Below are 23,286 nucleotides of genomic sequence, written 5' to 3'. Positions count from 1 at the left end.
ACAATGGGTGATTATGAAGAACGTTGGGTAAGGAAATGCCATTATTTGGTTAACAATGTAAACAATAAAGAAATGTCTTGTTCTTGTCTCTACTGTCCCGATCCCATGCCGGGTACTCTTCATGACCTTATGAACCATGACTTGACCATGATTTGATGATGTATTTTAACGATTGTTTTATTCAGTTCAGTAACTGAAACCTTGCGTAATCCATTTGTTTTCTTAAGTTTCCGCGTAGTCTCCGCACCATGGAAACCATAGTTTTCATGCAGTGAAAACTCTCATTATTGTAGCCTGTGAGAAAGGATTCTACGGCCCTAACTGTACCCATGACTGTGGACATTGTAAAGTGAAGGCTAAATGTGATCACGTGAATGGTTCCTGTCCGTCATGAGAGTGTAAACCTGGATGGAAGCAGACATCAGATCGGAAATGTGACCAAGGTATGATTTTTAAGGTGTGAAGGCAAGCTTGCTGTATTACAGGAACGTGTATGCAATAAGCCAGATAATCAACGTCACTTCCTGTAGGGACTTTAATTTATAGTCTTACAATAATCTGAAATGATGGCAGTGGTGCATTAAACGTTGTTTCATTAAATTCAAAATGATATTTGTATGTTTGCCGATGGATCATGGTACAGTTAAGTGAAGAAAAGGGTAATAATAATGAGGAGATGCTACATGTACTCATAAAATAGATAATACACTATATATACATCAACAGAGTGAAATATGTGAACGTAAGACACACAATTATTTAATGAAGATGCTTACATAGGTATGTACAACATCAAAATATTTTTATTAACATCTATTGACAAATCGGAGGAAAATGCATAAACATTTGTGCATCGGTAAATGCGTACTGTTTGAAACAGTTTAGCAGCCTATTTCTTATAAGAGTAAAATTAGGAAAATCTAGGAAGTAATAAAAACTTACCCTATAATCATTACCACACAGATCTCCACAGGACGAAGATGTAGAAGTTGGTGAATATTTTCATAATATATGCTCCAACAAATAGCTAAAATTAACCTGTTTACCTTAAGAAGAACATCTTCACTATGTATCTATTTGTCGCAGTAAATACGTTATGTTCGTTGACTGCTCTGTATCATAAATCCAAATTGCATGAACATTTTTAATAATTTTGGTGAAATCATATGGTAGATGTTTGATTGTGTGTTTTACGTTCCGTCGAGAATTTTTCACTCATATTGAGACGCCATCAGCTGTAGGTGAAGTATCACAAATTTAGACCTGTTCGTTGCATGTTTGCTCCTTCATCAAACGTTCGGCATTTAGAATTGAAAATCACGGGTCTTTCGAATATGACCTTAATATGGAGATCCCGATTCGCGGCATGCGTTGACATGTCAAAGAGCCCTCCTCACTGCTGCAACCGTAAGCACTACAATTTCTATGGGTCAGGGGATCTGGGGCCCCCTTGATACCCCAGTGGGTCCAGTGGTCGGGGTCCTGGAGTGAAGCCCCCGGAGGCTCCTGGATTTTACAGAGCTTGAAATATGTCTCGTATTTAGTCATTTGTTTTATTTTCTATCATTTTTATCAAGTGAAATTGATAAAACACAATGGGTGATTATGAAGAACGTTGGGTAAGGAAATGCCATTATTTGGTTAACAATGTAAACAATAAAGAAATGTCTTGTTCTTGTCTCTACTGTCCCGATCCCATGCCGGATACTCTTCATGACCTTATGAACCATGACTTGACCATGATTTGATGATATATTTTAACGATTGTTTTATTCAGTTCAATAACTAAAACCTTGCGGAATGCATTTGTTTTCTTAAGTTTCCGCATAGTTCCCGCACAGTTTCCGCACCATTGAAACCATAGTTTTCATGCAGTGAAAACTCTCATTATTGTAGCCTGTGAGAAAGGATTATATGGCCCTAACTGTACCCATGGCTGTGGACATTGTAAAGGGAAGGCTAAATGTGATCACGTGAATGGTTCTTGTCCGTCACGAGAGTGTAAACCTGGATGGAAGCAGACATCAGATCGGAAATGTGACCAAGGTATGATTTTTAAGATGTGAAGGCAAGGTTTCTGTATTACAGGAACGTGTATGCAATAAGCCAGATCGTCAACGTCACTTCATGTAGGGACTTTAACTTAGAGTCCTAAAATAATCTGAAATGATGGAAGTGGTGCATTAAACGTTGTTTCATTAAATTCAAAAGGATATTTGTATGTTTGCCGATGGATCATGGTATAGTTAAGTGAAGAAAAGGTAATAATAATGAGGAGATACTACATGTACTCATAAAATAGATAATAAACTATATATACATCAACAGAGTGAAATTTGTGAACGTAAGACACACGCTTATTTAATCAAAATGATTATCTAGATATGTACAGCATCAAAATATTTTTATTAACATCTATTGACAAATCGGAGGAAAATGCATAAACATTTGTGCATCGGTAAATGCGTACTGTTTGAAACAGTTTAACAGCCTATTTCTTATAAGGGTAAAATTAGGAAAATCTAGGAAATAATAAAAACTATCCCTATAATCATTACCACACAGCTCTCCACGGGAAGAAGATGTAGAAGTTGGTGAATATTTTCATATTATATGCTCCAACAAATAGCTAAAATTAACCTGCTTATCTTAAGAAGAACATCTTCGCTGTGTATCTATTTTGTCGCAGTAAATACGTTATGTTCGTTGACTGCTCTGTATCATAAATCCATATTGCATGAAGATTTTTGATAATTTTGGTGAAATCATATGGTAGATGTTTGATTGTGTGTTTTACGTTCCGTCGAGAATATTTCACTCATATTGAGACGCCATCAGCTGTAGGTGAAGTATCACAAATTTAGACCTGTTCGTTGCATGTTTGCTCCTTCGTCAAACGTTCGGCATTTAGAATTGAAAATCACGGGTCTTTCGAATATGACCTTAAAATGGAGATCCCGATTCGCTGCGTGTTAAAGAACCCTCCTCACTGCTGCGACCGTAAGCACTACAATTTCTATGGGTCAAGGGGTCTGGGGCCCCCTTGATACCCCAGTGGGTCCAGTGGTCGGGGTCCTGGAGTGAAGCCCCCGGAAGCTCCTGGATTTTACAGAGCTTGAAATATGTCTCGTATTTAGTCATTTGTCTTATTTTCTATCATTTTTATCAAGTGAAATTGATAAAACACAATGGGTGATTATGAAGAACGTTGGGTAAGGAAATGCCATTATTTGGTTAACAATGTAAACAATAAAGAAATGTCTTGTTCTTGTATCTACTGTCCCGATCCCATGCCGGGTACACTTCATGATCTCATGAACCATGACTTGACCATGATTTGATGATGTATTTTAACGATTCTTTTATTCAGTTCAGTAAATGAAACCTTGCGTAATCCATTTGTTTTCTTAAGTTTCTGCATAGTCACCACACAGTTTCCGCACCATGTAAATCATAGTTTTCATGCAGTGAAAACTCTCATTATTGTAGCCTGTGAGAAAGGATTATATGGCCCTAACTGTACCCGTGGCTGTGGATATTGCAAAGGGGAGGCTAAATGTGATCACGTGAATGGTTCTTGTCCGTCACGAGAGTGTAAACCTGGATGGAAGCAGACATCAGATCGGAAATGTGACCAAGGTATGATTTTTAAGATGTGAAGGCAAGGTTTCTGTATTACAGGAACGTGTATGCAATAAGCCAGATCGTCAACGTCACTTCATGTAGGGACTTTAACTTAGAGTCCTAAAATAATCTGAAATGATGGAAGTGGTGCATTAAACGTTGTTTCATTAAATTCAAAAGGATATTTGTATGTTTGCCGATGGATCATGGTATAGTTAAGTGAAGAAAAGGTAATAATAATGAGGAGATACTACATGTACTCATAAAATAGATAATAAACTATATATACATCAACAGAGTGAAATTTGTGAACGTAAGACACACGCTTATTTAATCAAAATGATTATCTAGATATGTACAGCATCAAAATATTTTTATTAACATCTATTGACAAATCGGAGGAAAATGCATAAACATTTGTGCATCGGTAAATGCGTACTGTTTGAAACAGTTTAACAGCCTATTTCTTATAAGGGTAAAATTAGGAAAATCTAGGAAATAATAAAAACTATCCCTATAATCATTACCACACAGCTCTCCACGGGAAGAAGATGTAGAAGTTGGTGAATATTTTCATATTATATGCTCCAACAAATAGCTAAAATTAACCTGCTTATCTTAAGAAGAACATCTTCGCTGTGTATCTATTTTGTCGCAGTAAATACGTTATGTTCGTTGACTGCTCTGTATCATAAATCCATATTGCATGAAGATTTTTGATAATTTTGGTGAAATCATATGGTAGATGTTTGATTGTGTGTTTTACGTTCCGTCGAGAATATTTCACTCATATTGAGACGCCATCAGCTGTAGGTGAAGTATCACAAATTTAGACCTGTTCGTTGCATGTTTGCTCCTTCGTCAAACGTTCGGCATTTAGAATTGAAAATCACGGGTCTTTCGAATATGACCTTAAAATGGAGATCCCGATTCGCTGCGTGTTAAAGAACCCTCCTCACTGCTGCGACCGTAAGCACTACAATTTCTATGGGTCAAGGGGTCTGGGGCCCCCTTGATACCCCAGTGGGTCCAGTGGTCGGGGTCCTGGAGTGAAGCCCCCGGAAGCTCCTGGATTTTACAGAGCTTGAAATATGTCTCGTATTTAGTCATTTGTCTTATTTTCTATCATTTTTATCAAGTGAAATTGATAAAACACAATGGGTGATTATGAAGAACGTTGGGTAAGGAAATGCCATTATTTGGTTAACAATGTAAACAATAAAGAAATGTCTTGTTCTTGTATCTACTGTCCCGATCCCATGCCGGGTACACTTCATGATCTCATGAACCATGACTTGACCATGATTTGATGATGTATTTTAACGATTCTTTTATTCAGTTCAGTAAATGAAACCTTGCGTAATCCATTTGTTTTCTTAAGTTTCTGCATAGTCACCACACAGTTTCCGCACCATGTAAATCATAGTTTTCATGCAGTGAAAACTCTCATTATTGTAGCCTGTGAGAAAGGATTATATGGCCCTAACTGTACCCGTGGCTGTGGATATTGCAAAGGGGAGGCTAAATGTGATCACGTGAATGGTTCTTGTCCGTCACGAGAGTGTAAACCTGGATGGAAGCAGACATCAGATCGGAAATGTGACCAAGGTATGATTTTTAAGATGTGAAGGCAAGGTTTCTGTATTACAGGAACGTGTATGCAATAAGCTAGATAATCAACGTCACTTCCTGTAGGGACTTTAACTTAGAATCTTAAAATAATCTGAAATGATGGCAGTGGTGCATTAAACGTTGTTTCATTAAATTCAAAATGATATTTGTATGTTTGCCGATGGACCATGGTACAGTTAAGTGAAGAAAAGGGTAATAATAATGAGGAGATACGACATGTACTCATAAAATAGATAATACACTATATATACATCAACAGAATGAAATATGTGAACGTAAGACACACGATTATTTAATGAAGATGCTTACATAGGTATGTACAGTATCAAAATATTTTTATTAACATCTATTGACAATTCGGAGGAAAATGCATAAACATTTTGCATCAGTAAATGCGTACTGTTTGAAGCAGTTTAGCAGCCTATTTCTTATAAGGGTAAAATTAGGAAAATCTAGGAAATAATAAAAACTATCCCTATAATCATAACTACACAGATCTCCACGGGAAGAAGATGTAGAAGTTGGTGAATATTTTCATAATATATGCTCCAACAAACAGCTGAAATTAACCTGTTTATCTTAAGAACATCTTCGCTGTGTACCTATTTGTCGCAGTAAATACGGTGTGTTCGTTGACTGCTCTGTATCATAAATCCATATTGCATGAACATTTTTGATAATTTTGGTGAAATCATATGGTAGATGTTTGATTGTGTGTTTTACATTCCTTCGAGAATTTTTCACTCATATTGAGACGCCATTAGCTGTAGGTGAAGTATCACAAATTTAGAGCTGTTCGTTGCGTGTTTGCTCCTTCGTCAAACGTTCGGCATTTAGAATTGAAAATCACGGGTCTTTCGAATATAATCTTAAAATGGAGATCCCGATTCGCGGGGTGCATTGACACGTTAGAGAACCTTCCTCACTGCTGCAGCCGTAAGCACTACAATTTATATGGGTCTGGGGATCTGGGGCCCCCTTGATACCCCAGTTGGTCCAGTGGTCGGGGTCCTGGAGTTAAGCCCCCGGAGGCTCCTGGATTTTATAGAGCTTGAAATATGTCTCGTATTTAGTCATTTGTCTTATTTTCTATCATTTTTATCAAGTGAAATTGATAACACAATGGATGATTATTGAGAACGTTGTGTAAGGAAATGCCGTTATTTGGTTGACAATGTAAACAATAAAGAAATGTCTTGTTCTTGTCTCTACTGCCCCGATCCCATGCCGGGTACTCTTCATGACCCTATGAACCATGACTTGACCATGATTTGATGATATATTTTAACGATTGTTTTATTCAGTTCAGTAACTGAAACCTTGCGTAATCCATTTGTTTTCTTAAGTTTCCGCGTAGTCTCCGCACCATGGAAACCATAGTTTTCATGCAATGAAAACTCTCATTATTGTAGCCTGTGAGAAAGGATTCTACGGCCCTAACTGTACCCATGGCTGTGGACATTGTAAAGGGAAGGCTAAATGTGATCATGTGAATGGTTCTTGTCCGTCACGAGAGTGTAAACCTGGATGGAAGCAGACATCAGATCGGAAATGTGACCAAGGTATGATTTTTAAGATGTGAAGGCAAGGTTGTTGTATTACAGGAACATGTATGCAATAAGCCAGATAATCAACGTCATTTCCAGTAGGGACTTTAACTTAGAGTCTTAAAATAATCTGAAATGATGGCAGTGGTGCATTAAACGTTGTTTCATTAAATTCAAAATGATATTTGTATGTTTGCCGATGGATCATAGAACAGTTAAGTGAAGAAAAGGGTAATAATAATGAGGAGATACGACATGTACTCATAAAATACATAATACACTATATATACATCAACAAAGTGAAATATGTGAACGTAAGACACACAATTATTTAATGAAGATGCTTACATAGGTATGTACAACATCAAAATATTTTTATTAACATATATTGACAAATCGGAGGAAAATGCATAAACATTTTGCATCGGTAAATGCGTACTGTTTGAAACAGTTTAGCAGCCTATTTCTTATAAGGGTAAAATTAGGAAAATCTAGGAAATAATAAAAACTATCCCTATAATCATTACCACACAGATCTCCACGGGAAGAAGATGGAGAAGTTGGTGAGTATTTTCATAATATATGCTCCAACAAATAGCTAAAATTAACCTGTTTATCTTAAGAAGAACATCTTCGCTGTGTATCTATTTGTCGCAGTAAATACGCTTTATTCGTTGACTGCTCTGTATTATAAATCCAAATTGCATGAAGATTTTTGATAATTTTGTTGAAATCATATGGTAGATGTTTGATTGTGTGTTTTACGTTCCGTCGAGAATTTTTCACTCATATTGAGACGCCATCAGCTGTAGGTGAAGTATCACAAATTTTGACCTGTTCGTTGCATGTTTGCTCCTTCGTCAAACGTTCGGCATTTAGAATTGAAAATCACGGGTCTTTCGAATATGACCTTAAAATGGAGATCCCGATTAGCGGCGTGCGTTGCCACGTTAAAGAACCCTCCTCACTGCTGCGGCCGTAAGCACTACAATTTCTATGGGTCAAGGGGTCTGGGGCCCCCTTGATACCCCAGTGGGTCCAGTGGTCGGGGTCCTGGAGTGAAGCCTCCGGAAGCTCCTGGATTTTACAGAGCTTGAAATATGTCTCGTATTTAATCATTTGTATTATTTTCTATCATTTTTATGAAGTGAAATTGATAAAACATAATGGATGATTATGAAGAACATTGTGTAAGGAAATGCCGTTATTTGGTTGACAATGTAAACAATAAAGAAATGTCTTGTTCTTATCTCTACTGTCCCGATCCCATGCCGGGTATTCTTCATGACCCTATGAACCATGACTTGACCATGATTTGATGATATATTTTAACGATTCTTTTATTCAGTTCAGTAACTGAAACCTTGCGTAATCCATTTGTTTTGTTAAGTTTCCGCATAGTCCCCGCACAGTTTCCGCACCATTGAAACCATAGTTTTCATGCAGTGAAAACTCTCATTATTGTAGCCTGTGAGAAAGGATTCTACGGCCCTAACTGTACCCATGGCTGTGGACATTGTAAAGGGAAGGCTAAATGTGATTACGTGAATGGTTCTTGTCCGTCACAAAAGTGTAAACCTGGATGGAAGCAGACATCAGATCGGAAATGTGACCAAGGTATGATTTTTAGATATGAAGGCAAGGTTGTTGTATTGTAGGAACGTGTATGCAATAAGCCAGATAATCAACGTCCATTCTTATAGGGACTTTAATTTAGAGTCTTACAATAATCTGAAATGAAGGCAGTGGTGCATTAAACGTATCATTAAGTTCAAAATAATATGTGGGTGTTTGCCGATGGATCATGATGCAGTTAAGCGAAGAAAAGGGTATTAATAATGAGGAGATAATACTCATAAAATAGATCATAAACTATATATATATCAACAGAGTGAAATATGTGAACGTAAGTCACAAGATTATTTAATCAAGATGCTTACATAGGAATATACAGCATCAGAGAGTTTTTTATTAACATTTATTGACAAATCGGGAAAATGCATAAACATTTGGCATCGGTAAATGCGTACTGTTTGAAACAGTTTAGCAGCCCATTTCTTATAAGGGTAAAAGCAGGAAAATCTAGGAAGTAATAAAAACTATCCCTATAATCATTACCACACAGATCTCCATGGGAAGAAGATGTAGAAGTTGGTGAGTATGTTCATAATATATGCTCCAACAAATAGCTAAAATTAACCTGCTTATCTTAAGAAGAACATCTTCGCTATGGATCTATTTGTCGCAGTAAATACGGTATGTTCGTTGACTGCTCTGTATCATAAATCCAGATTGCATCAAAAGCTTTGGTAATTTTGGTGAATTCATAAGGTAAATGTGTGATTGTTTGTTTTACGTTCCGTCGAGAATTGATCACTCATATTAAGACGTCATCAGCTGTAGGTGAAGTACCACTAATTTAGAGCTATGTTTATCGTGTTTGCTCCGTCAAACGGTCGGCATTTAAAATTCAAAATCATGGGTCTTTCAAATATGACCTTATAATGGAGATCCTGATTCGCGGCGTGCGTTGACACGTTAAAGAACCATCACTGCTACGGCCTTTGACACTACATTTGTAGTACTTCACACACAACTGTCGATGTCTCAATATGAGTTAACAATTCTCAAAGGGACGTAAAACCAACCAACTCCGTGGCGGAGTTGTTAGGGCATCACGCTCAAAATCACTCGACCTCTCACCTGTGGGGGACGCGGGTTCGAATCCCGCTTGCGCCGGTAAGTGAGAAAGTTTCCCAGTTTACTCTCGGAAGGTCGGTGGTCTCTTCCCATGTCCATTGTATCTGGGTTCTCTCTTACACCAATGAAAAATTCCGGCGTCACCAGATAACTGGAATACGGCAAAATTCTGATATAGCGAATTTCTGCTGACACTCTGTGAAACTTCGCTATACATTTATAGCGAATTCATATTTCAAAGAATTCGTTATAAACTGATTTGTTCTAAATGTATATCAGTTATATAAGAAAGCAACAATCGATATATTTGCGTTTGCTTTGTCTCTAAGAGAAATTAAGCCGATATATTTTCGACAAGAAATATTTCTATAGAAGATATATACAATGTTGAAAATGATGACAACTTTCGTGGTTCATTTGAAAGCCACTGCTAAGAAACGCCGGTTTCTTCTTCTCTGTAGCACTAGGTGGTATGGTCTTAAATGGTCCTAACATCCAAGTCTTGAAGAGCAGTCAAGCCACTCATATGTATCAACACCTACTCCCATAGTCTCACAACTCCTCATTTTCGACAGCTACGCATGCAGTACCAGTAGTATCGAGTCTATCAGACACAGCCACAATTGGAAGACTCCCACACATGTGTACCTGGACACTCTAATGCACATAAAACTTGTAAACGAAACATGGTTGATGCTTTGTTCCACCTGCGTCTCTCGATCTCCTATAATAGGGTGCTGAACATCTCCATGGATTTGGTGAGCAGAATCTACCGCTTCGTCCAGAAGGAGGTTTCACTTTGCCCCCTGGGGCTAGGGAGATCAATTCAAAAAAGGGGCAATAAATAACTTTTGATAATAACCTCAGTTCAGGAAGTGCTTGTTTAAGTCTCTGAGTATACATACTATTCTTACCGTATATCACATCTCAGCTACAGCATTCAAACAGGGTAGATTTGTTTGCAACTTCCCAGACAGTTGAAAATAGACACCAGGAAGAGGGGTAAAGCATCAGGAGACGAGTTGAGCCATCACCCCAGGGAACTGACACGCCTTCCTCCGCATACATGAAAACAAGATATAATTGTTTGCCTTCCTAGCAACTAGGATATCAACCACGAAAACAGAGAAGCAAATCATCAGCACAAACCACAAAGACATGCTTTGTATACAACCACGAGGTGTTACTGTGGGCTCCCTGTGCAGTCAGGAGGAGGCAGATACGAGAATACGACTCCCTGCCCAAGATGTAGTGAGGCGGGGCTATACTAAGGTGTCGATCTTCACATTGGACACATATATTTGATCCTTACAGTAACAACAGCTGGACATCGATAAACCTTGGGTTGCTTTTCCACAGAAAAGAATTTCTTGGCTGCCCGCAAAATGGCTATGGCACTGAACAAGTGCCGAGAGTTACCATTCTTGCACGCCTTCGCTGGGTATGATACCGTGGGAGGAGAAAACAACATGGGAAACATGGAAATCCTGTAATGACGTCACTATAGCTTTCTGTGCATTAGCTGTTATGCCAAACCATTGCAGTTATAAATTACCACATGGATCCACTGGAGTGTTTTGTTTTCCTAATCTACGATCGAACCAGCAGCCTAGAACATGTCAATGAGGCTTGCAAGCATCTCTTTACCCAGAGTGGCAGATCATTAGAGGCCATCCCACCAACTCTAGAAGCTCTGAGTATATCAGAGAGCTGCCCACCAAACCGGCTTCTGTTGGGTACATGTACCGGTCAGATGACGATTTCCATACCAGAGATTCCTTCTCCAAGTAAATAGGATTGGGTTAAGGTTAATAATGACTGGGGTATGTATAGGACAATCCTCCCGCAGGCAACTGATACATAGCGGGAATTTATAACATGTGAATGCAAGATGGGTTTCAGAGAACAGCGCGTTGAGGCTACATTCCAGTACACAGCTCTGTGCCACTGCGGAAGGGAGTATACAAGAGTGTTTACAGGAGATATTACAAACTTGTACACACTCATGTAGAATACTATATCACTTGGATCCAAGCCTTTTCTGTGCACTATATTTTGTGTAAAAGTCAAACAGGAGCACTCCCAGGGTGTTAAAGTGACATATCCAGTTCATTTTCTTCGCATTTCCTAAGTTTGTTTTTAAGAGTTCAAACTATTTTTTGGTAAGAAGGGCCAAATGAATGATGTGTAAGCTTTGACACAATTAACTGGCACCCCAGAGCCTGCTTATGTGGAAAAACGTCATTGATGTGCTTTTTGATAAGTAAATATAGTTATATTAACATGGATCCTGTGTCGCATATTACTTGAAAATGGCGATTTTAACAGAATGACCGCCATTTTGGCCCAAGGAGAAATTGGAAATGTCACTATATCCAAAACTTTTCCTAGCGGAATGCTCTAGCAGTGTACCAAATTTCATGCTTGTATCACTAGTAGCAAAATCTTCCCACATATCTGCTGGGCTACATAGCATACATCCGTGGACCCATGTAGGCTATGCCTGTCCACTTCTCTGAAGAGGATATCAGTGACCATGATTCTTTTCTGAAAATAATTCCAAGCTAAGCCCGGTTTCTGTTTACAGTGTTTGATGTCATGTATCCCAATTTTACATTAAATCAAGATTTTGATTTAGTGTGAATAAACTCTCAGGGGAAAAAGATATCATATATTCACGAACTTTTGTCATCAATAGGTGCAGAACTATATAGAGCGCCAAATTAACATCAACTCAAATAATTGAAGATATCTTTAATTATTTGAAGATGTTATCAATTCAGTTGATGAGAGCAACAATTCATTTAAAGATCTCTTCAAATATAATCAATAATATCTCCAATTCTGAATTATTGTGCGCATTAATTTAATTGTTGATAGCATATTATTTATGCTGCTGAATTCATTAATTAGAAGAAAGCAACAATTCAATTATATATATCGCTCATCAATTCAACAGCACAATTACGAACTAATTCAAGTTATACATGATACCTCTGTGTTTTTTGTATCCAATTACCTTTACAAGGTACTCTTGAAATTTTTATGTTTGGATGAAGTTCATTTATATTATTCCCAATCACTTTGTCATCAATTGACATGTCACATTTCTCATTTATTATACCCCCCGCAACAAGTTGTGGGGGGATATACTGAAATCGGGTTGTCCGTCTGTCTGTCCGTCCGTCCGTCCGTCCGTCTGTAGACGCAATGGTTTCCGGGCTCTAAAACATTATCCTTTCACCCTGCAGTCACCATATCATACATATGGACTACCCATGGGATGAAGATGTTCCTATCGATTTTGGGGTCAAAAGGTCAAAGGTCACGCGCACTGGACATCGAAGTAGCAATATGGTTTCCGGGCTCTAAAGCGTTATCCTTTCCACCTACAGTCACCATAAAATACATAAGGACTACCCAATGGGATGAAGATGTTCCCTATCGATTTTGGGGTCAAAAGGTCAAAGGTCACGCGCACTGGTTCGGTTTGTCATGTCATGTCATTTGTTTTTTACACTCAGAAAAGAGGTAGTTTATACCTATTACCAACACCCTTTGGGAGATTGGGGTAAGCGGTATATATGTTTTGCCAATTAATAAACTGGACATGTGTTTTGCCAATAAATATATCTTAATTTAATAATCCAGCCTACAATAGCAGCAGGGAATTGTGCTTAAATTGACCAATCTTCAAAAATGGTGTACATGTGTGTGGTGGCGGTGGTGGTCTTCATCCACTCAAACTGTCCCAATCACCCTCCCGAATTCAATTTCTTTAAGTGTGCAGTGTCGACCCATTCAAGTCTGCTGCTTTGAAATATCGGTGTCAAATGCAACTAGTTTACACACACAAAAAATATAGACAAAATGATTTGACGATTTGTATTTTAGTTGCTTCTATTCATACACGCTATACAACAGTACTGAATCTATAACTGAGAGAGAGATAGAGAGATAGAGAGAGAGAAAGAAGGAGAGAGAGAGAGAGAGAGAGAGAGAAGAGAGAGAGAGAGAGAGAGAGAGAGAGAGAGAGAGAGAGAGAGTAATTGTATACAGGTACGGGAAGTTTAATCAAATCTTGAAATGAACAATATTCTTCTTATTAATTAACCATTCCACTTCATTCTGATATATTTAATTTCTTTTTCTTCCGTGTTAAATTATTCGGCTGGCACAAGTTAGGACTGCCCCCTCTCTTTTTAAAACCGATGTTACGTGCCTTGCTATCTGACGCCCTCTCAGTCAAAAATAAAACAAATATATAAGCTATATTACAACAACTTCATTGGATTTACTAGATTTTTTACCACCGTAATACATGTTTATGCAAGCGGACAATCTAGGCATTTTTAAAATAATTTTTTCCATCTTCGATAACAAAATGTATTCAGTCCACGAAGAGCAGAATGGACCCAAAACTCAATGCTTTTATTTGTCATTTTATGGTCCACATTTCTTTCAGCTGGTATAACTCATGCTATTTATCAAGTTGAAATCATTGCCAATTTATATCATGTGATATTCGTTTGTTCATTTTTAAAGTCAAATGATCCTGAAAGTCTCTTATTTGGTGAACTCGTGCTGCTCGTGCTGTGAAACAATGTGCCGACTAACACGTACAGGTGTTTGTGTACGGGGTGTCGAGAATTTAGGTGTGAACGTCTACGGGGAAGTCTGCATACGGATATGTATCAATATCTTGATATATCTATATACAAGAAATAATCCCGATTTACAAACATGTTGAGGTTTCTACTTAGAGATAATTAAAATCCATTTAGCGACACTGTCCACTCTATTTCTGGGGGTTTTAAAAACAATTTATCTGCTTCAAACATATAAACGTGAAAAACTAATGCATAACAAACGTCATAAGTTAAGAGTAATTAAGATGAATTGTTTCGAATAGCAAACTCCAACATGTAAACAATTTAACTAAGTTATCAAATCAGTATGATAATTCTTTAAAGATAGACAGTGAAGGTGCATTTGTTAAAATTAACTTACTATTTCAAATTTACAATAATATACATCATTAAATGATATGAATATATACAAGTCGCCGTTTTATACGTTTTAATTTTCACCCACTAATATTTCGCTTAGTAATTATTATCTTTTTTTATCACACAAAGGTGCACGTTGGCACAAAGGAGACACAGATGTCAGATATCCACTTAGATCCTCCGTGGACTTAAAGGTCTACCTCGCTCAGAAAATTAAGACTTCAGAGGTGCCGACAATTTTAAAGGTCCACCGTGTTTTATTTTTAAAAAAAATTTTGTTTACGAGGTGGATCTTCAAAAAATCCATTTTCTAATTAGTTACTATAATTACTCAAGTTTAACCAAAATTATACAGTTGTCTCTCTTCTTTTTTTTATCGTCAATTAATATCAATTTTAATGGAAATTGATACGAATAGATATAAATGCAACTTGAAAACATAAACTCGTCTTTGAGATAGACGGTAAACCAATACTATTTGCTGTGGTCCTTTCACTGCAAAGAATTTTAATATTTGATCACGATTTTTTAATTATGTCCAATACAGCGGGAAAAAATAGTAAAGTGTTATGTAGTGGGGAGGGGGGATATATCACAAATTTAAACATCGTGATAGAAAATATACAAGTTCCTAGTATTTTATTAGCTGTGATTTACAACCAGAATAAGCCCAAAGAATATATATTAACCAATGCGTCCATTTTTTGTGTATTACACTGTGATTCTCATAACGTCAACAACATAACGTTATATAGCTTTTCTGCTGAAAAACAACACAAAGTTTAAACGACTGTAAAACGAAAACTAGAAAAGATATAGTTGTAAAATAAATTGTTCTATAACCTATAAATTCTAGAGCATCAACTGTGAAAGTTTCATTTATTTTGGCGAAAGGGCCAATTTTAGTACTTTGTGGCTCTGGTTCTTTTTCAAATTTTTAGGTAAATTGTGGTCTCTTATTTAAAAAAATGTAAAGGATAAAAGAAGAAATAATTTCGTCACTTTCAGAGCAATAAATGACAAAATATTTTGATTTATTGAATATTTTTTATTGGGAGAATTTACTTTTTTTCAAAAATTCTTAAAATTTGCGTCATCGTATTGATTTACCTCTATCAAAAATGACAGAAAATAGTAAAAAATACGACATAGGATATCCACCAGGGCTTAGCCCAGGATTGACCCTGGGCGCCAAGGTGCCCCCGCCCCTGATCCCATGCCTCATTAAGTTGCCCCCAACTGCAATTATTGGAAAACTATAAAGCCGGTTTCAATAATATAATTAGATATTTCAAGTTATTCCTTAAATGCATTTGACATCAAGCACACTGATTTGACTACGGATTACGGTTTACCTGATTTAGATATAGGGTTCACAGTGAGTGTGACAGGTTGACAGGGATCCCACCATTGGTACATCCAGGGATTCCTGTTTCCCTACTCTTAATTTAGTATTCTTTATATGTGTGAAGAGATTAATAATAATAATGTACGGCATTTATATAGCGCATTATATAATTTGTAATTACTCTAATTGATCAGGGTTCGTTATTTTCCCCTTTTCACGATTTGATTACACAATTTAGTAATTATACATTTTAGTGTAGTGACGTAACTTTTTCTTTGTCTGGAAAACTATCTTTGGAGGGTCAAGAATTGAATGTGCAGTTCAACAATTAGTTATTGATTGTAGTGATTTTGAAACTGCATAATTTCTGGAGGATTTTATAACCTTGCTTAATTTCTAAACTCTAGAATGTTTGTGGAATTTAATGGTATTAATTTTATAACTCTATAATGTCACAGAAATGGTATTGCTTGTAGGAGTTATGAGATTGATCACTGTTCGTTATCTTCACCTTGCATTCATTTGATTGTATTTATGTTATAATTGTTGAATGTCTGTGGAATGTTATTGTATGCATTGTTTATAACTGGATCATATCGGTGATAATTTATTGTATGTAAAACTTATACGGTACCAATTTTGATGCACCAGATGCGATTTGTCTTATAACTGCATGTCACGGGGTATTGTACATACATGCCATCAATTGCGGACATTACCCCTGGTAAAACCCTGTGATCACGGTAATGGGTCTTATCTTTCCCGATATTGTTCATCCCGAGGGAAACATGCAGATGATGGAAACTGTGAACAAGATACCCTATTAAAGATCAAATTGCCTTTATTTAGATGAAACTTTGTACGGATGTTAGACATGCTACTGATACTCCAATACGAAATCTATAAATTTAGATATAGCAAACATTCTGAGAGTATTGCATGGCAATACACAGTTCCCTACCGGCTGCAAAAATTACTGCACCACAACAATATTCAAAGTTCATTATGTAGGTTATGGTAAAAGGAAAAAATAGGGAACCAGGATAGAAAATGGTTAGAAGTCAACTACTATTCAGGTACAAAGACTAAATCAGAAAAAAAAGATAAATTTATAATTAGGTTTAAGTATTTAACCAATTCTATCAACTGTGAAATGTAGATGATCATGAATAACTTAGCTACATTGTTGTATTACTATGTTATAGGTTTTATTGAGTTTAGTACTCTTATCTACAAAAATGAGAAACTGGGACTTAAACTAATGATTTATGTTAAGTTCAAGGGCCATAACTTAGTGAAAAATGAATGGACCGCAACAAATTCATGCTATTTTTCGAAGTTCAAGGGCCATAACTTAATGCAAATCACCGGACTGAGACGAAATTCAAACTCAATCTGTAATATGTTATAGCAAAGCAATGCACCAAATATCAAACGAACTTCTGGAAGCACATAAAAAAGTCTTGAAAACTGATAATTTATGCTATTTTCCAAGGGCTATAACTAAGTGAAACATCAACGGACTGAGACAAAATTCGAACCTGATCTGTAACTTCTTATGGCAAAAGAATGTACTAAATATTCGATAAATATCAGCAAGAACAGAGAAAAAGGTGCGGAAAACTGAACTGACGGACAGACGACCGGAGCGTAAACCGAAAGTCACCGTCGACATCGTCAGTAAAGGACTAAAAAAGTATTATGTTGTTAATCAATTAATACATTGCGTGTACTGACTTATACAGTGATCATGACGGAGAAAGTGTAATAAAAATATCAGGCAAAGTGTCATTGATAAATTAACATTTAAGATTAAACTCATATCATTGTAGCCTGCGAGAAAGGGATGTACGGTACCAGCTGTCTTCGTGTCTGTGGACATTGTGCAGGGAACGCAACATGTGATCACGTGACTGGTTCTTGTCCTTCTGGGTATTGTGCACCAGGATGGAAGCGCACATCTGATGGAAAATGCGACCAAGGTATCCTTATATGATTTAAATGCAGAATATATGGAAATGAGGGCATTCTGCATATGGTCAGATTCTAAATCGAGGCAGGCTACTGACAAATAAATTGATGTTCAAGGGTTTGAACAGTTTTCTTTGAAATCACCATTTCACAAATTCTATGGTCCTGATAACTAGCTGATTTACCAATATAACCTGTCATTAAGTTAAATGCTGTGATGTATTTTACCGATTGAGACTGTTCTTTGCACACTGATTTCGGCTACATATTACTCGTTTAATCGATCAATATATTTGATTCGATATGCAAGAGATTGTTCTGCGTATAATCATTTTCTAAAGCGAGACAGGCTACTCACCAGCAAGTTGATGCTCCAGGAGTTTCAACAGTTTTATTTAAAAAGTCAACATTTTACAAATTCTATGGTCGTATTAACAATCTAGTTAACCAACCTATCATCGGGTCAAATGCTGTCTGACTTGTTTCATACCGAATGTTAGGCCGTTCTTGACACACTAATTTTATTACAGATAACTCTGCTTATAGGCCTCACGGCGGGTGTTACCGGTCGACAGGGAATGTTAACTTCCCCTAGGAACCTGATCCCACCTCTGGTATATCAAGGAATATGTGTTTGCCTAACTCTTAACTCTCTAAGGTCCTTCAGATGAGACCGCAAAAACCGAGGTCCCGCGTCACAGCAGGTGTGCCACGATAAAGATCCCTCCCTGCTCAATGGCCAAAAGCGCCGAGCATAGGCCTAAATTTTGTAGCCCTTCACCGGCAGTGGTGACGTCTCCATATGAGTCAAATATTCTCGGGAGTCACGTTAAACAATATTTAATCAATCATTAATCAACCCAACGCTCTATTCTGTATTGCTTATAGGATTATGAGATTGATCAGTGTTCGCTATCATCTTCACCTTTTATATAGGGCTCTCAGCGAGTGTGACAGGTCGACAGGTATGCTTACTACTGACGATGGCGTTTTTTTTATAGAAAACAAACCTGATCCCTTCTCAGATATATCCAGAGACCGCATTTCCCTAATTCTAATTTTGTATTCTTTAAAGGAGTTATCAGATTGATAGTGTTTGTTATCTTCACCCTTTCATGAAATACTTATACGTTTTTATTGTAGCAAAGTAACTTTTCTTTTCGTCCAGAATACTATTTTAGAAAGGTTGTAAATTGAGTACGCATTTCTGTTGGTTGGTGGGTTGTATATTGCTTAATGTCGCGCTCGAGAATTTTTCGCTGGTATGGAAGGGTCGCCACTGCTGGGGAATAGCTGCAAAATTATGCTCGGTGCTTATGACATTTGAGCAGGGAGAAATCTGTATCGTGTCACACCTGCTATGGCACGGGACCTAGGTTTCGCGGTATCATCCGAAGGATTCCGCATTAAGTCGACTCCCACGACAAGCAAGGGGTACTAAGACCTATTATATAATCACACTGGATCTCACATTTTCAGCCATTAGTCATTAATTGTTTTAATCTTAAAACTGCAAAATTTCTGGACGATTTTATCGCCTTGTAATTTTAACCTGTAGAATATCTGCACAATTGTATTATATCAGTAGTATAGTACTGCAGAATACCAGTAAGATTATAATGTATTTTTCTTGTACATTCATGACATCAGTTTTGGTGTTAACTGCGGAAATTACACTGGGAAATAACCATGCTATCACGTGAATGGTTCTTTTCTTTCCCAATAATGTGATTCCGCTTCGGTGATCAACGTTTCTGCAATCATACATCACAGTTACCTTTCTTTCTTCACTATAAATGTAACTTTGCTTTCAGGGTGCGATGACGGGACTTTTGGATACAACTGTATGGTGACTTGCAGTGGTCACTGTGCTGATCGATTGCCGTGCAGTAAAACAGACGGCTTGTGTCCCGGAGGTTGTATGAATGGATGGACAAATTCGTATTGCAACGAAAGTAGGTCATTCTGAAGTAGCATCTCAAGTATATTTAACACGCGTTTCCTGTAACTTCTTTTCTCAATTGAAATGCTCCTTTTATTGAAGCTTTATTTGTAGCAATTAAACTTGAAATACCTCACAGTATTGTATTATCAATATTAGCACAGTAAAATAATACTGAATTTCAACTTGGCATAAAAACAAAACAGTGCTGCCCCAGATAATGTTCATGGTAATACTGTTTTGGTAAACGCAACTACATTTACATGCGCGGGTCCAGAGTTTTTTTTAAATATTGTCAAACTAAATGTTAGAGCCACATCTCTCCTCGTTTAAAGGTCAAGATAATGATGATAATTTGATGTCAATCTTCTGGTGAGATAAGTTCATAGACACGAGCACAATTTCTGTGGCATATTATCTTTTATCATATTTTTCATTACCGGATATCTCAAGAAATATGGCTCACAGCGGGTGTGACCGGTCGACAGGTTTTTTTTTTACTCTTCCTAGGCAACAGACCCCACCTCTGGTATATCCAGGGGTCCGTGTTTGCGAAACGCGCTATTTTGTATTTTTTATAGGACTTTCATGTGAGCGGTTGCTATCAGATGCGGATAAATCCAGACGCTACATTTTCTGTTGTGCAAAACAACATCTTCCAATAGATCAGCCAAATCATCATTTGTATTATATCATCAAAAAAGGGACAGTGAGGTTAAGTTGATCGTCTTACCCCGGATATGATCGATATTATTTTTCATTATACATTTAAAATAATTTACAATCGATCCGGTAGGGAACCATTCATTGTAAAATTAGGGTAAGAAATGGATTGCTTTTGGGATTATTGGAGTTTCTTTCCTTGTGTATGTAGGTACATGTATACGTTTTTTTTGTTCTATCTTTAGAGCTTAATCAAAGGCATAAACTATCTAATTAATTCTATGTTTTGTGATACAGTTTGTATATAAACCGTGGAACCATAAAATAGTTTAGTATCAATCTGATTAGCTTTGTGCTATTTTAGACATTTGTTTTCTAATCAGGTTGTTTTCGCATAAGATCATTTTAATAGTTTAAATAATAATGATTCGTATTCATAAAATAAATTTTAAAAAAATAAAAAAAATTAAATATCTTCCACATTTGATAAATATAAATTTTAGAATGCATTCATGGATCTTACGGGAAAACTTGCTTGGAAAGGTGTGGTTATTGTGCAGACAACGAACCGTGTAACCACATCAACGGAACCTGTCCTGGCTCATGTGAACCGGGATATCAGGGGAAGAAGTGTGACACAGGTTGGTGCCATTTTCGAAGAAATAATGGCAAAAATAGTTGGCATTTCCCTATTTAAAGAAAAATTATTACGTCTGATTTTTGTTTTAGTAAAAATGAGATCACAACATAGTATAAGCTCCCTGTAAATAAAACATATTTCACCTTTCACCGTAATGATGACTTCATGCATTAAGTGTAAGATGAGTCTCGATTGTAAGATACGATAGAACATGTAAAATATATAAATCGAGTTTTAAAAATACACACAGTGAGTTCACAGGTTGAAATAAAGAACACATTGTCGTAAGGAAATATCTACTTCTACATGTATAAAAAACAGAAAGATAGACTAGAGTTTGGTATATTTCTTTGTTTTACGCCCTTTCGAGAATTTTGCACTCTTAGCGTTCAGGTCCATAGCAGGTTCCCTAACATAACAATGGCTGTCACAACACGAAACCTTTGTTTGAAGGTCACATCCGAAAGACATCTGACTCTCTTCTAAATGCCGACCATTTGGCGAAGGAACAATCACTAACTTCGTCGTAGTGTTACAGCGACCATGACACGAGCGGGGGTCGAACTCATGATTCACAGTCCATAAATCAAACTCTAGGTCATAAATATAATATATATAAGTGGAATAGACAAACTGACGAATCAGTCAATATCTAATAGTTTATACTTAGATGTAAAGCCAGCATGCAGTCTAACGGATATTTCTTGTAACATACTGTTCTAGAATTGAAAGATTATGAAATGTATCATTAATCAAAACTACCAACCATGATTAATGCTTTCAAAATGATGCACCATTTTTCTTTCAGATGGGGACCCAAGAACCTCTGGATTCATGTGTAAATCGCTTTGTACTAATGTGTGTAACGCGGTGTGCAAGAAGCAAACCGGGAACTAAGAGAAGATACATCGATACATCTATAGTATAGGACGTTTTGAAACCATATTACTAGTATATTGATATATTTAGATTATATCATTACATGGAATAGTTGGAGACTTTTATACTATGTTATATATGTCTTTATATTCGTTGTATCGGTATTATTCAAAGTTTCGCCAACAAATGTATATTATATAGGAATTATTTCATGCACATTAGATAAATATTAATGAGATTTATTGTTTCGTTGCAAAACATCATACTCACGTGAATGTTTCCCAATGGACAAATAGTGTTTGACTAATAGTATCTCTGTTTTATATGGCATGTAATTACTTCCCTTAGCAATAACTAATATGTCAGCAGTAATGATTTCCCCATTACATGTATTCTACACTATCATTCCAGAAAACTGCCTGTTCACGTCGAAAACTGTGAAAATAACACTTTTGAATCGTCATATCACTAAGTACTTGGCCGATGGTTTCAATAAAATTGCGTTTGGGTTGCGATACTATGATGTCAATCTTTCATTGCGATTGCTGACGGAAAACAAACGTAAAAGATGTTTCAGTGAAATCTATGAGAAATGTGTATGCTTGATCAAACGAAGTGACATGCTGCTATCGGAACGGTAGTAATTATATTAATATAGAACAATATTTCAATGGTGTCTGTTTCTACTCACATTAAACAGCTCGCTCGCTCTAAACACCGAAGTCTCGATAGCTCAGTGATGGTAATGGCAGGGTGCTTACTGCTATACAATGCTTTCAGGTCAGCGTCCGAAATAAATAAAAAAGGACGTGCCACTTTCCCTATCTTTTGGAAGATAAACAGCCTTGAATCATGTGATGAAATGTTACTAACAGCAAACGAATTTTTTTTAACGATAATAGATTTATTGATGAAAGAAAGTGACATTAAAATATATCTATTGTCTCCAGCGAACTCACTAAAACAATAAGATGGTTTGTTGTTTTATAGGGTTATCAAGGCAGCTACATGTAGCATTGCAGAATTTGTTTTGCAATTATTGTCACGTTCATCACCCGATAAAAGAACAACCAAATACCTTTTATTACTTATAAATATATTTTTATGAATATAAACTATAACAAAATATTGAATTATGGTACCATTGACTATTTCGTTACTTTAAACAGAACAGACAATGCATCATTTTACCTTTACGACGCTCCGCATTTGGTAATAATAATTACAGGGACATGTGGTACTAAAACCGGATCGAACTGTTTTGCAACACGCGTGTATTTATTTGCTATGATGAAAACAATGTTATTTTCAAGGAAATATAAGAGAAAAGC

At 36.7% G+C, this 23,286-nt stretch overlaps 1 protein-coding gene across 1 annotated transcript; it reads left to right on the top strand.

The window, feature by feature from the left end:
• Positions 1-627: 627 nt before the first annotated feature.
• On the top strand, positions 628-22,193 carry LOC125661181 (multiple epidermal growth factor-like domains protein 10). The gene is made up of 9 exons (XM_056147499.1): positions 628-637; positions 1,897-2,046; positions 3,490-3,639; positions 5,083-5,232; positions 6,669-6,818; positions 17,693-17,842; positions 19,646-19,786; positions 20,940-21,077; positions 21,885-22,193. Exons 1-9 carry the CDS (start codon positions 628-630, stop codon positions 21,971-21,973), a joined length of 1,128 nt encoding a protein of 375 aa, XP_056003474.1. The 3' UTR covers positions 21,974-22,193.
• Positions 22,194-23,286: the final 1,093 nt, after the last annotated feature.

Source organism: Ostrea edulis, chromosome 8, assembly GCF_947568905.1.
Source record: "Ostrea edulis chromosome 8, xbOstEdul1.1, whole genome shotgun sequence".
NCBI classification, from domain to species: Eukaryota; Metazoa; Mollusca; class Bivalvia; order Ostreida; family Ostreidae; genus Ostrea; species Ostrea edulis.
Note: the sequence above shows the minus strand (reverse complement) of the source record. Positions and strands in the feature narration are given on the sequence as shown.

Excerpts from the sequence above, each read along its gene's own strand:
- LOC125661181 (XM_056147499.1), top strand. Across the intron at positions 17,843-19,645 it reads TGATGGAAAATGCGACCAAG|GGTGCGATGACGGGACTTTT; the intron begins GTATCCTTATAT and ends CTTTGCTTTCAG. Across the intron at positions 21,078-21,884 it reads GGGGAAGAAGTGTGACACAG|ATGGGGACCCAAGAACCTCT; the intron begins GTTGGTGCCATT and ends TTTTTCTTTCAG.